Source organism: Puma concolor, chromosome D1, assembly GCF_028749965.1.
Source record: "Puma concolor isolate L17-30 chromosome D1, mPumCon1.1.hap2, whole genome shotgun sequence".
Taxonomy (NCBI): Eukaryota; Metazoa; Chordata; class Mammalia; order Carnivora; family Felidae; genus Puma; species Puma concolor.
The window spans coordinates 57,312,093-57,325,695 of record NC_141676.1 but is presented as its reverse complement, the minus strand read 5'-3'; the positions used below and the strand labels follow the sequence as shown (position 1 = coordinate 57,325,695).

The 13,603-nt window shown below is 35.9% G+C and overlaps 1 protein-coding gene across 6 annotated transcripts in view; it reads left to right on the top strand.

Moving 5' to 3' along the window:
- Positions 1-13,603, top strand: part of FCHSD2 (FCH and double SH3 domains 2) — a 302,118-nt gene that overhangs the window by 172,551 nt on the left and 115,964 nt on the right. For all 6 annotated transcript variants that reach the window (XM_086678247.1, XM_086678251.1, XM_025928470.2 and 3 more), the window contains exons 7-8: positions 3,591-3,645; positions 4,628-4,756. In XM_086678247.1, coding sequence (XP_086534373.1) covers positions 3,591-3,645; positions 4,628-4,756 — 184 coding nt within the window. The remainder of the gene's footprint in view (positions 1-3,590; positions 3,646-4,627; positions 4,757-13,603) is intronic.

Sequence of the window (13,603 nt, the reverse complement as noted above, 5' to 3'; positions counted from 1 at the left end):
CAGTTGTATTTGGAAATCCCTGATCCTTAGCATGCCATTGAAGGACCTTGGACATGTCAAATATATAAGAGCACTAACCTCAGTATAGAAACCCTGACTCAAGCACAGTTTCTCTGTTATGTGAAGTTCTAATGCATACACTTTTTTAATGTGTGCTTTAGCAACTGTGTGAATTTTACTCTTAATATATGTGACTTATAAGTCCTTGATTTTGAGAATAATTAGGAAAAAAAGAAACTGGCATTTGGTACAGAAGGAACTGGCAGTTGGTAATAAAAAAGAGATCTAAAACAAGCAGTAGAGATTTTTGCTATGACAAGTTGAGGAAAGATAAAAAGTTTTTGAGAAAAAAAAAAACCTGTGTCATAGAATGGTACTCTAAAGAGGTCTGTGAGGAGAGCTGAGACTCCCGTTTAATGCAAAATCTGGGACTCTGAACTCCTAATCATGAAATCAGAAGGGTTATGAACACTTGTACAGACTAGCAACTAGTGGGTGAGGTTCGTTAATATGCTTTTATCAGCAGGAAGTTAAGCAATCTCATAACCCTCTTGTGAAAATTTAGTGTATCCTTGAAAGTTTATGTAGTACCAAAGTATGGTAGACGAATACTCATGAAATACTTAATGTTACTGGAAAACCTATTTAATATTTCCCTAATTTAGTTTATTGTCTTTATGATTTTATTTTTGTGAGCATACAAATATTTCCCATACTTTCATAGAGTCAATGAACCCATCTTCCCCATAAGACCTGAAGATTTTAGATTAGATAATCTCTAATAGGAATTTCCTCTCCTAGTGGTTTTTAGGAATTTGTTTTTTAAAACTCTCAGGATTCTAGAACAGAGAGTTGACAGATTTGTAGAGCATATGTAAATACCTACTTTAGCCAAGGGCCACAGAGTGTAAATGAGGACAATTGCAAGGCTATTCCTAAGAAGTCTAGATTTGACAGGGTCTAATTCACAGATGCTGATCTCAAGAAACTGCCTTCTAATATGGCCCAAATTCAAAGGGATTGTAGTATATAAGACATTTTATCTCAGTGTGTAACTTCTCTGGAAAATTCATTCAACTACAGAGTAAGAAATGTTTCTTTATCTTCATTCACTCACTAAACGTTTATTGAATAATTATATTGGGTGCTGTGAGTATAAAGATGAGTAAGATAAGCTTTGCATCCTTAAGAAATTTAAAGCCTAGAATTAAAGACAACTGTGTTTAAAAGTAACTTTATGACTTGTTTATTCACAGCAAATTGAAAGAAATTAAGTGCCTCATGTCACTCAGTAACATATTTGCTGTAATTGTATGAAAACAGTTTTGTAAGCCTAGAAAATAGATTAATTTTGCCTCATGAAAAAGGAAACCTTTATAGAAGAAGTGGTATTTGGACAGAATCTTGAAGAAGATGGGAAGGAATATCAGAAAGGGGACGTGAAAACTAGACTATATGTAGTTTTGGTAGGTGATTTGACAGTAAGATGTGCACATTAGGAGAGAGCACACAAGGAAGAGGGAAGGGAAGGATGAGTTCCATTTTGGATGTGTAGGTTCTGAAGAGCCTGTAGGACTCTGAGGTGAATAAATTTGGTAGGGGGTCACGTATCTAACTCTCAGATGAGAATAGGGCCTATCAGATGATTACCTATCAGGGTTGATTGCCTATCAGATGATAGCTATAGGATTGAAATCCTATATTAGATGAGAAATTGAGTTTGAGACCCTAAGGAGCATTAATTAACATTTGGAAGTAGATGATGAAGAGGAGTGTGCAATACAATTCACCATTCATATATATCTTATTTTTTATAGATCATAATCTTTGAGCACAGGAACTGTTTTTTCTTTTTTTTTTAATGTTTATTTTTGAGAGAGAGAGAGAGAGAGATCACAAGCAGGGGTTGGGGGGCAGAGAGAGAGGGAGACATAGAATCCAAAGCAGACTGCATGCTCCAGGCTGTCAGCACAGAGCCTGATGTGGGGCTCAAACCCACAAACCGTGAGATCATGACCTGAGCTGAAGTCAGATGTTTAACTGACTGAGCCACCCAGGCGCCCCAGGAACTGTATTATTCTATTACTAATACCTTCTTAAGTTCCACACAAGAATTATATGAAAATTAGCAAATGAAGCAGAAACTAGAAACTTAAAACCTTATTTTGGAAAATCCAGGTGCAACTCAGACTATTTGGATAATGACTACAATAAAAAAGGAGAATCAAGAATAGGCTGTCCAAATTTTAAAGCTTGTGGCCTTTGCTTTCTTTTTTTTTTTTTAACATTTATTTTTGAGACAGAGACAGAGCATGAACAGGGGAGGGGCAGAGAGAGAGGGAGACACAGAATCTGAAACAGGCTCCAGGCTCTGAGCTGTCAGCACAGAGCCCGACACGGGGCTCGAACTCACGGACCGTGAGATCATGACCTGAGCTGAAGTCGGATGCTTAACCGATCAAGCCACCCAGGCGCCCCAGGCCTTTGCTTTCTTAAATCAAAATGAATAACAATCTGATTAATAAAAACAGGCAGAACCCTAGGAAATATGAATATGGCAAGATAGAAAATAACAGGAAAATCGTGGACCTTATTTTTTTTTAAACACTGGGGAAGTAGTTAGGATGCGTATGTGTACGTCCCTGAATGTTTCTCTTTTGTTAGAAAGATCATAGACTGCTTTTGCTCTCCTCCTCACATTTGCTGTGCAGAGACTGGCTTGCTGCGCCTTCCATTCCCAGGTGGTCTGCAACTTGACTTCGTATTATGGCATAGCAGTCAGCACATGCCCTGAGTTCTCCCATGGCAGTCACCATAACACTGCAGTCGAGACAAACATTGCCGCCTCAAAAGTCACTGGTTGTGGGGGTGTTGGTTATTCCTTAGTGTTTGTTGACTTTCTTCTTCTGGTTATCTCTAGTTGTTTGGGTAAAACCAGCATTTTGTTAGATTATTGTTTCCTTCCCAAACCAAAAGGGATTGAGAGAAATAAGGACACCAGAATGGGAGAAGATTGAATAGAACAAAATCATATAGGGCAGAGAGAACAAGGACTTTGTCACTGTATTCAAATACTGTATTAACAGTGGACTTTTAATGGGAGAAAAAATGGAATTAAGGACTTTCAAGAGTCCAGTAATATCATGCTATAAATTGCACTGCAGGTGTTACAGCATATTGCCCACAGCGCTGAAAGCCTAAGTTTTGCCTCTGTAGATTGGTCATCCCTAGGCATCCTTAAACTTCTTATAGGAACTAAAGTGTGTGTAATTGTATGATAATAGAAATAAACTGTAGTTTGATGACTCTTGTTTATTAAGAGATACCAATATATTGGATTTGTCAAATTGTATTTTTGTCATTCAGGATATTTTTATTAAATATCCCAATATTTTCTGTTGCACTACAATATTCTTCCTGTAGTAAAATAAAGGAAAATAATCATTGCTGTCGGTTTTCCGTTTGTTAGTACTCTTTAATAGTGTTGTGGAAAGTGTCATTTTAAAAAAAGTTTGGAATTATAATACTTAATAAGTTTTATATGTAATTTTATAATTTTATTAAACATACTATTTTCTGTTTTATTATAGATCTAAACTTAGTCTTTTTCAATCAAGAATCAGTTTACAGAAGGCGAGTGTAAAGGTAAGTTTTTGAAAATTTTCACAATTGAGAAACCTTAGCTTATTAAAAAAATTGGTTTTTTTGAGGGTTAAAGTCAGTTATTTCCACCTAATGTAGAGAAGCATATTAAAGTCATTAACTTAGGGAAGAAGTTTCCTTCCCAGTTCATGGGAGTTTTTCACCCAGATGTCAGCACTTGGACACCACTTGCTTGTCAAGATTGCTTCAGAGATTGGTTTCTATACTTTACCTGCTTAGGTAGCCTATTGTCTGTAACTCTTAGTCCAAGAGGCTTAGTCCACGGGCTCTAGAAAATCTCTGCAAAATCCATTTCATTCATATTTACACACTTGAGTATATATTCTGGGCCAATGCAAGTGAGATTTTTCTGTGGGACCCTTAAGCTGTGGATACCTGATAAGTTAAATTTAATAACCTGCCTTTGGCTGTCATGATCCCAACTAGCACCCAGTTCTTTTGGCACATGAGGAGTGTTGATTTTTTTTTAAAAAACTTTTCTAACTCCCAACAGCTTTACCCATGTCTTTGAAGATAAGGTACTTACTCAATTTGGAACCTTTATTTTCCCATCTGAATAAAATGAGCAAAATATTTTGAAGTTTCCTGAAAAGCTTTGGAAGTAGGTTAAATGTAAATAAAAAATATGTAAGAACACTCTTACCATGTATAACAGTTCTAATCACTGTTTAATTTCTTAACAGTGTTGAATATTTTTTTTTTAATTTTTAAATTTTAAGTAAACTTTGTGCCACACCTAGGGCTCGAACTCACAACCCTGTGATCAAGAGTCACCTTCTCCACTGACTGAGCCAGCCAGGTGCCCCTAGTGTTGAGTATTTTTTTATGTATATGAATATTTTTCCACGTGGTTACCTTTACTCTTGTTGAGGAGCCATTAATTGCCAGCTAAGAATGGTATCTTTATATATTTTACAGTTCAGTTGTCAGTTTGCATTGATTTTTTTCTTTTACTATGTTTTAGTTAAAAGCCCGGCGATCTGAATGTAATTCCAAAGCTACCCACGCAAGGAATGATTATCTTCTTACATTAGCAGCAGCAAATGCACACCAGGATCGCTACTATCAAACAGACTTAGTTAACATTATGAAGGTAATACAGACTTAACATCTGTGGTAATTTTGTTTCATTAAAGACAAAACAACTCATGAGTTGAATTAGGCAGATAGGATTAAGTGTAAGTACAGTAGCAGCCAGGCTTCTTTGCAATTCATTGAAGTATACTTGATACTGTTTGGGTAGCCTCTCTTTCAGGTAATTTTGAATTAATTTTTAATGTAAAATATCATTCAAAACCAAATCACAGTAAAAGACTGTATTATGTATTAGTCTTTAGCAAGTGGCAGATGTTTACTATATAATGGCTATTAATATATAAAATACAAAATAAGATTATTTTTTTAAAGCTTAGATTTTTAAAATTTCACAATTTTATTCTTAATTGATATGGAAACTTGTACATTAATGTTTTATGATTTTGGGTGTCCATGAGAAGACAAGAAAATGCCTAGTAGTTCTATGAAAATGTCTCTACCCTGGATATCACCCTGAAATGTAGATAGATTGTATTATGTCTCTTATGTACTCAAACTCTATCTTGGTCTTTCTTTGATTATACATCTATGTGTATCTTTAACTTTCACTGAAGTAAAGGAAAAGAGGTGGAGAAGAAAACCTTTTTAACCTACTGCCAGCTCCCCACTTGTTGCTGGTATATAATTTTACATAGAGTGTATCTCATTTTCTCCTGTCTTCTCAAGGACCCAAACATTTGATTATTCTTTCTCTTATATTTTCAAACCTTCCTTTTCAAATGCATTGTTATTTTCTTAATGTTTTTTTGAATTTTTCATTTTAGAGAGAGAGTGGGGGAGGGGCAGAGGCATTGGGGTGGGGGAGAGAGAGAGAGAGAGGGACAGACAGAGAGAGAGAGAGAGAGAGAGAGAATGAATCCTAAGCAGGCTCCTTGCTCAGCGCGGGGCCCGACATGGGGCTCAGTCCCACGACCATTGGATTGTGACCTGAGCCGAAATCAAGAACCAGATGCTCAACTGACTGAGCCACCCAGGCACCCCTCAAATATGTTGTTCTTATTGACTGTCAAAACACATTACTTTCATTGAATTGCTTGCTTTACAAATCATAAGTGTTGAGAATGGGGATGCAGTAGGAGTGGGTGCTCTTTTTTCTACAGTGGCTCTGGGAAGGAGATAAACTCTATGTAGGAACTATAAGTTCTTTCCTTGAAAGTAGAGACAGGACATTTCCTGGTTCCTTCAGGAAAAAATAGGAGTGATGGAGAGAGTCAAACTGGGCTAAGAAGTATCCAGTTGCAGAATTTTTTCTTTCCTTTTTGTTCACTGTCTGAAATCCCTTTTTCCTAGCCTGTTTTGATTTCTACTGGTTAGAATACAAGTGGTAAGAAAAACAAGGGCTTCTTTTGACATCTCAGATGAAAAGTCTGCATACGTTTTCCCATAAAATGTTGGACCTAGAGGCTTAGGCATTTTAATATCTTAGTAGGTGTCACACGGTGCTTCATACTTACAAGAACCAACAAGAGACTTGATCACTCATTATAACATAGTTTCTCTAGGGGGGAAAAATACACACACACACACACACACACACACACACACACACACACACACACAGTCTCAAACAATCCATTATTAAAGAAGATACTCAATACAGCTTGTAATTCAAAGTTGTGATTCCCTATATACAGTCAAAGCTGTTGACTATATATTTTCCCTTTGAATACTTTAAAATGAACATATTAGTTTAAGCAGCAGCAAAAATAAAATCTTTATGTTTTTTAAATTGAATCCACAGCCAAAAAAGATCTCTTTCTTAAAACCCTATGGCCTTTGATAAACTGGGAAAGGTACAGTATTCTTTTGGGGGTCTGCCCTCTGCCCCAAAACAAAGATTAAGTTAATGGACCTGGCCAGCTCTCAGATTATGTATCTTTGAAGTTACTTTGAAGTTCTAATGCAGATATTTGATCAACATTGGGTAGGTTATGCTTCAGATTACTCATTTCGTGAGACATTGTAAGGTCCTGAAATGATAAAAATAGAGGCAGGAGTCTCCTTTCTTCCCTTAAAATAGAAAAATGTATTCTCAGTTTTCATGTTGTATCTGTGTTAATTCATTTTCTTCCTCATGTTAATTCTATAGTCTGCATTTTGGGAAAACTCTTATCCATTGTATTGTAGCTACTAAGTAAGGTTCTATCATTGAATTGACAGTGGCCCTTTCTTAGAAATGTCTTATTTTCTGAATTGTTGTTAAGGTTCTAATGCCCTAGCTAGAATCTTAAAAACAAATAAACAAACAAACCAAAAACCCCTCTGAATAGCTTAGAAGCAAGATATTTGATTCATTGATTTAATTATGTGCTTTTAGTAGCCATAGTGTGGTAGCTACTGGACCACACTTTGGGAAGAATCAAAGATAAGCAATATACTCTTTTTATCCTCAAAGAGCTCAATCTGGTGAAAGAGAGAGAGATACATAAAAATGATTATAAATTAGGGGGTGACTCAGTCAGTTAAGCATCCAACTTTGGCTTTCAGGTGAATTCTAGCCCGAGTCAGCTGACAGCTCAGAGCCTGGAGTCTGCTTTGGATCCTGTGTCTCCCCGCTCTCTGCCCCTCCCCAGCTCTCACTCTTGTCTTTCTCTCTTTCAAAAATAAATAAACATTAACAAAAAAATTTTTAAAGAAATGATTACAAATTAGAATACTGAAATTACTTTCTGCTAGAGGACCATAGTTAATGATATAACAACTATCTTTTTTTTGATTGCTTAATATTACTCTTAATATTACTCCTAAACACTTTAGCATATTATCCCTTCTCATTTTTTTTCCTTTATCCTAGTTTAGTGTTCATAGTTCATTATGACTAGACTAGAAATGAAATGAAATGAAATTCTAACTCAAGTTGAACGCAGATAACCTCTTTCTTTGTACCTGCATCTAAGTAGCCAAGTACTACTGAAGAAAATCTTTCAACAGAACAGAACACATTCATGTTCATAAATTAATGTGGAACCCAGTCTCAAATGGACCCTCGATATCCTGGACAGCTCAGATATCCTGCTGTATTTCCCTGGTTAACTTTCCCTACTATTTTTAACACTTTCTTCAACTTTTTCCATCTCAAACCTCAAACTTTCCTCTTCTCTTTCACACTTAGCAAGTGGTCTTTCTTCCTAATTTACAGAGAAAATACAAGCTATTAAAAGGGAACTCCATTATTTTCCCATTATCTGCCTTCGTGCATGTTCAAGACTCTGCCAAGGAACCCCAACCTTTGAGTTGTTTATCCTGTCTAAAGATGATCTTTTCACCTTAGCTTTGGATATCTTATCGCCTTCTGCCTTTTCAGGATCAAAACAACTGATTATTCTCTTTTCTTCTTACATTTATTAGACATTGTATTCTTAGGTTAAACATGTAGAAGAGGGAAAAAAATTACAGAAGAGACCTTAAATGCCTGGGAATGAGAGTGAAGCAGCTATTTGGGTGTCAAGCATGGCTAGGCTCTGTCTAGGTACTTGTAAATACGTGATTTCATTTAGTTTTCATGAATCTTTCAAACTAAATATCATTATCCCTGTTTTACAAATCAGGTAGCAGAGGCTCAGTGAGGTTCATTGGGTATGTATATAATAGCCAGGACTTAATTCAGAGTTTCTATGACTTCAGAGCCTGTGTTCTTTACTACAGATCACACTGTTCTTTTCTACATACCATTCCAATCTTCTTGATAGTAAAGAGGAGTATAATTAATAGTAGCCTACTGTGAATATCATAAATTCTGAGAGAACTGTAAAATAAAATTAATAATTGAAAATTGCAAATTCTCCCCTGCTATAATAAGATCATGTATAATAAGATCATCTAAATACTTGTATTTAGACAGGTTCCCCAAGGAATATTTTGTATTCCTTATGCCAATACTGATTAAAACAGATACTAAATATACTGCTCTGTGTCTGTGTATCATCAGGCAGTTATTTTTGAACTCCACACTAAAACAAAACAAAAAAGCTATTGCTAGGACATGGAAACCAGACAACTGATTTTATCACATCTATAGATAGCAGTTGTATTGGCTGCTGGGAAGTAAGTTTGTTCCTTAGAATTCCTTTTTTTTTTTTTTTTGGTAGCATATTCTCATACAGTGTATAAACTGATACTTTTATTAGCTTGTGGAATATTTTCTTAGTGGTTTGGATAAGGAAGGATGAAGCACAGTGTATCATAGTAGAAAAGAGAAGAAATGTCAATCTAATGAAGGATTTGAAAAGTTTTATAACACTAGGACCTTATTTCTAGACAAATGCTTATCGTCTTCAGTGGAAGCAAAATATATCTGGGTGATATATTTATCATATATAATTGAACAAAGTAATTTGTTATATATGTTATTTTATATATATACATATATATGAAATATGTACATATTTTGTACATATTGTATGTACATATTGTACATACATAAATATACATATTATGTACATTTTGTATATATTTACATATATGTAAAATATGTTCTATATAATTGAACAAAGTAATAAAAGTTAAACATCTTTCTATGTGACAGAAACCTAGAAAATATGATAACATGGCATATCTTTTGCAGATGTTTGTTTTGATTAAATGAAGAAAAAGTCATTATTGGTATCTAGGTCCCTTATTTTTATGGCTTTTCTAGCTAATTACTTATTACTCCAAAAGCCTTCCTCATTCACTTGGGAGATTGTAGAACTCGTTTTTTGAAATTTTAAATCATAGCTCTTCTGGTTTCCCTGCCAGCTAACTCTCTAGCTATTGTACTTCTCATTCACCTAATAATGATTGTTCACTTAACAAATTAGCATGGAAATCCCCAAATCTCAAGGTTGGCTCTCTGCTTTTCTTACTTTGTATCCTCTTTCTTTATGCCTCTTTCTTAGAAAAGAGTAGTCATTTGGTCCAATTTTTATTAATATTGTTTGAATCCCAAGTGTATATATTAACCATACCCTTATGATTATCCATGGTTTGCCTTTCCATCAGTGGCCGAAATTTTCTAAATTTGAGGCAACTCTGTCCCCCGTCTTTCCTTTGAATAAGCACCCTAGCCTAGTTTTCAGGTGACAACTGCTATCAATCTGTCCTCCAGAGCTCTTAACGGTGCACTGTACAGTATGGTACACGTGACTGTTTAAAATAATTAAAAATAAATAAAATTTTAAGTTTTGTTCCTCAGTCACAATAGCCACATTTCAGGTGCTCCAAAGTCACATGTGGCTAGTGGCTTCCATATTGAACAGTGCAGATATAGAATATTTCCATCATCTCAGAAAGTTCTATTAGACAGCAGTGCTCTAAAGCTTATTTAGTTTTTCCTTGTTTTCCTCCTATTCTTTTTTTATAATCTGGCTATCATCACACCTGCTGATCATTTTTCCCAGTAACCATTACCATGATTTATTTGTGTTGTTTCAGAATTAAATTCTCCTTCATTTGCACTCTATACCTGGAAATACAACAGGGGTTGGCAAGCATTTTCTGTGAAGCACCTAAGAGTAAATACTTCAGACTTCTCTGTCACGACCACTCAACTCTGACATTGTAGTATAGTCACTGACACTACATAAACAAATGAATGGCTGTGTTCCAGTAAAACTTTACTTACAAAAATAGGTGTTGAGGTTGATTTGGCCTACAGGCTTTAGTTGCCAATCCTTGGTGTAGAACTTTAAACTGAATATGAAATTTTCTAAGTATAAATACACTCAAAGCATAATAAATGAATACCCATTAATCACCACTGAGCTTCAGAAAGGAAAGACTACTAGTAAAATGGAAGCCTCTTCTGCGACTTGTCCTAAAATACTTCTCTCTCATCCACCACATCGTAACCACCATTCTCACTATACATTGTGTTGTCTTAGATGGTATCGTACCCTGTAATATTTTGCACCTTGCTTTTTTTCCCCACTGAATATTATATTTGTGGATTAATATGGATTTTTAACCTTAGTTTATTCGTTATTTTGCTATATAGTATTTCATTGTGTATATGTCATAAATTACTTATTGATGTTCTTGACTGAAATTTTTGTTGTTTTGTTTTACTGTTGTAAACGGTACTGCTATCATACATTCTTGTACATGTCTCCTAGTGTACTTGTGCAAGAAGTTCTTAAAGAAATATACCTAGGAGTGATATGTTTTAGTAACTTTACCAAAGAGTGTTAGATTTTAAAGTGTTACAGCACTTTTTATTACACCTTTTAACATTGTTTGTATGTCATGTTAAACTCAGCAGGTATTTCAGTGTGTACTAGGTGATAGGCATTTGGGGATACAGAGATGAATTAGACATGATTCATACCATCAGTGAGCCAGAAATAAGATTATAATTCTCTTGAGCAGCTCCTAAAGGTCTTAAGGAATATGAGGTGGTGAATCCTTTCCCTTGCTCTATTGGTTATGTTATAGTTGGCTCCCTGTGACACAAAAGCAGAAAATCAGGATGCTTCTTGCCCATTTTTTACCAAACTTATAAAGCAGTAGTTTAAAAAATATTTAACATTTGAACTGCTACTAACTCCTACATGGAATCCTTAAACATAAAGCAGGTGAAAGGAAGCTATTGGGTTAAAACTTGTGAGGCTGTTTCCCCTTTGTGTGTTTTCCCCATTCCCCATACCGGCATATGTCATCTTCTATTTCTTTCCTTTTGTCCTGAGGCATTATATTGGATACTAAGGCTCCTTGAAATACAATTTGGAAACAACTGTTCTAAGATACGATTTTCCAACTAGCAAATTTCTTATGGAATTCTAAGTTTTACATGGATGATCTCCATGCTAGACTTTTCCTAGTAATCTTTTAAAAATGTAAATCAGGGGCGCCTGGGTGGCTCAGTCGGTTGAGTGTCTGATGTCAGCTCAGGTCATGATCTCACGGCTCATGGGTTCAAGCCCCACGTTGGGCTCTGTGCTGACAGCTCGGAGCCTGGAGTCTGCTTTGGATTCTGTGTCTCCCTCTCTTTCTGTCCCTAACCCACTTGCATTCTGCCTCGGTCTCTCTCAAAAATAAACATTAAAAAAAATTTTTTTTAATATAAATCAGATCATGATAATCTATTGCTCACACCCTCCAGTGACAATTGAATATTCTGGCTTGAGGGCTTATTTGGATTCTTGGGCTAGAGAATCAATAAATGAGGGATACTGAAGCAGAGAACACATAAAACTACTTATGAGTGTAGTGTATATGATGACAAGAGGTATAAGGAGAAAACCAGACAGAAGCCAGCTCTTTTATTTTTTTTTAAGGTTATTTATTTTGAGAGGAGGGCATAAGTGGGGAAGCAGCAGAGAGAGAGAATCCCAAGCAGGCTCTGCACTGACAGTGCAAAAACCCATACAGGTCTTGAACTCACAAACATGAGATCTTGACTTAGCTGAAGTCGGACGCTTAACCAACTGAGCCACCCAGGTGCCCCAGAAACTAGCTCTTCTGAAATCAACTATATTAAGGTATAATTAATATACACTAAAATGCATCTATTTTAAATATACAGTTGGTTGGGTTTTGACAAATGTATACACCTATGTAATCACTGTCATAATCACAATCAGTGTATAGAATATTTCTGTCCCCTAAAATGTCTCTCTTGTTCCTTTGCAGTTATATTTTGTTTTTATCACTATGTAACAAATCAACACAAACTTAGAGACTTTGAATATCTCCATTTACTGTTTTCACAGTTCTGTAGGTTGAAAGTCCAAGTAGGCTCAGCTGGGTCCTCTGCTGAGGCTCTCACAAGGGCAAAACCTTGATTTTGATTTTTCCTGGGCTGGGTTCTTATCTGGAGACTGAGAGAATCCACTTCCAGGGTCATTTAGATGGCTGATAGAATCCTGTTCCTTGTGGTTATAGGACTTAAGTCCTTGTTTTGCTGCTGGCAGCAGGCTGAAAGTCACTCTCAGCTCCTAGAGGTTGCTCTCAGGTTATGCCACATGACTCCCTTTATCTCCAAACCAACTTGTACACTCCTTTTCATGTTTTTAATCTCTAACTTCCTCCTCTGTTGCTACTAATAGAAAATTCTCTGCTTTTAAAGGGCTCTTGTGATGCAGTTAGGCCTACCAGACAATTTCTCTTTTTTCATAGAACATAGTCACAGGAATAATATCTCATCATTCGTAAATTCTCCCCACAACCAGATTATATAAGGGCAAGGATTGTTGGGATCATCTTCTAATTCTGCCTTCCTCAACAGTCCTAAATATATTTTGTTAAATTTATTCCTAAGTGTGTCAATGTTACTGTAACCATTATGTTTTCATTTCATCTTTTAATCATTTTATTAATATATAGAAAATTTTATATATTGACCTATAGCAGTTACTGTGTTACTCTGCATAACAGATTACTGTAAAGCTAAGTGGCTTAAAACAGCAAAAGCATTTATTTTTCTCTTGAATCTACAGTTAGGATAGGGCTCAGTGGGGATAACTTGTTTCTGTAGCACTCCACCTCAGCTAGAGCAGGTCAAAGGCTAGCAGCTGAATTCTTTTGAGAGCGTACTTTCTCATATGATTTAGTGCTTGATAGTCCCTATTGGCTGAGACCTGCTGGAGCTACCAGCTGGAGTTTCTGCATTTGGCTTCTTTGTGTCACCTGGGCTTTTTCACAGTGTCGTGGTTGGGCGAAAGACAGATTTTCTGAGGAGGGGAGGGAGGCTGGCCAGGCACAGGCAATATAGCCTTTTATGTAATAGTCTCAAAGGTCATACAGTCTCTTTTCTGCATTCCATTCATTGAAACAGTTAGAAGGTTCTACCCAGAATCAAGATGGATTGATGGGATATATTCTGCTTCTTAGTGTAGTGTGGCAAAGTTATATAGGAATATGTGGCCCC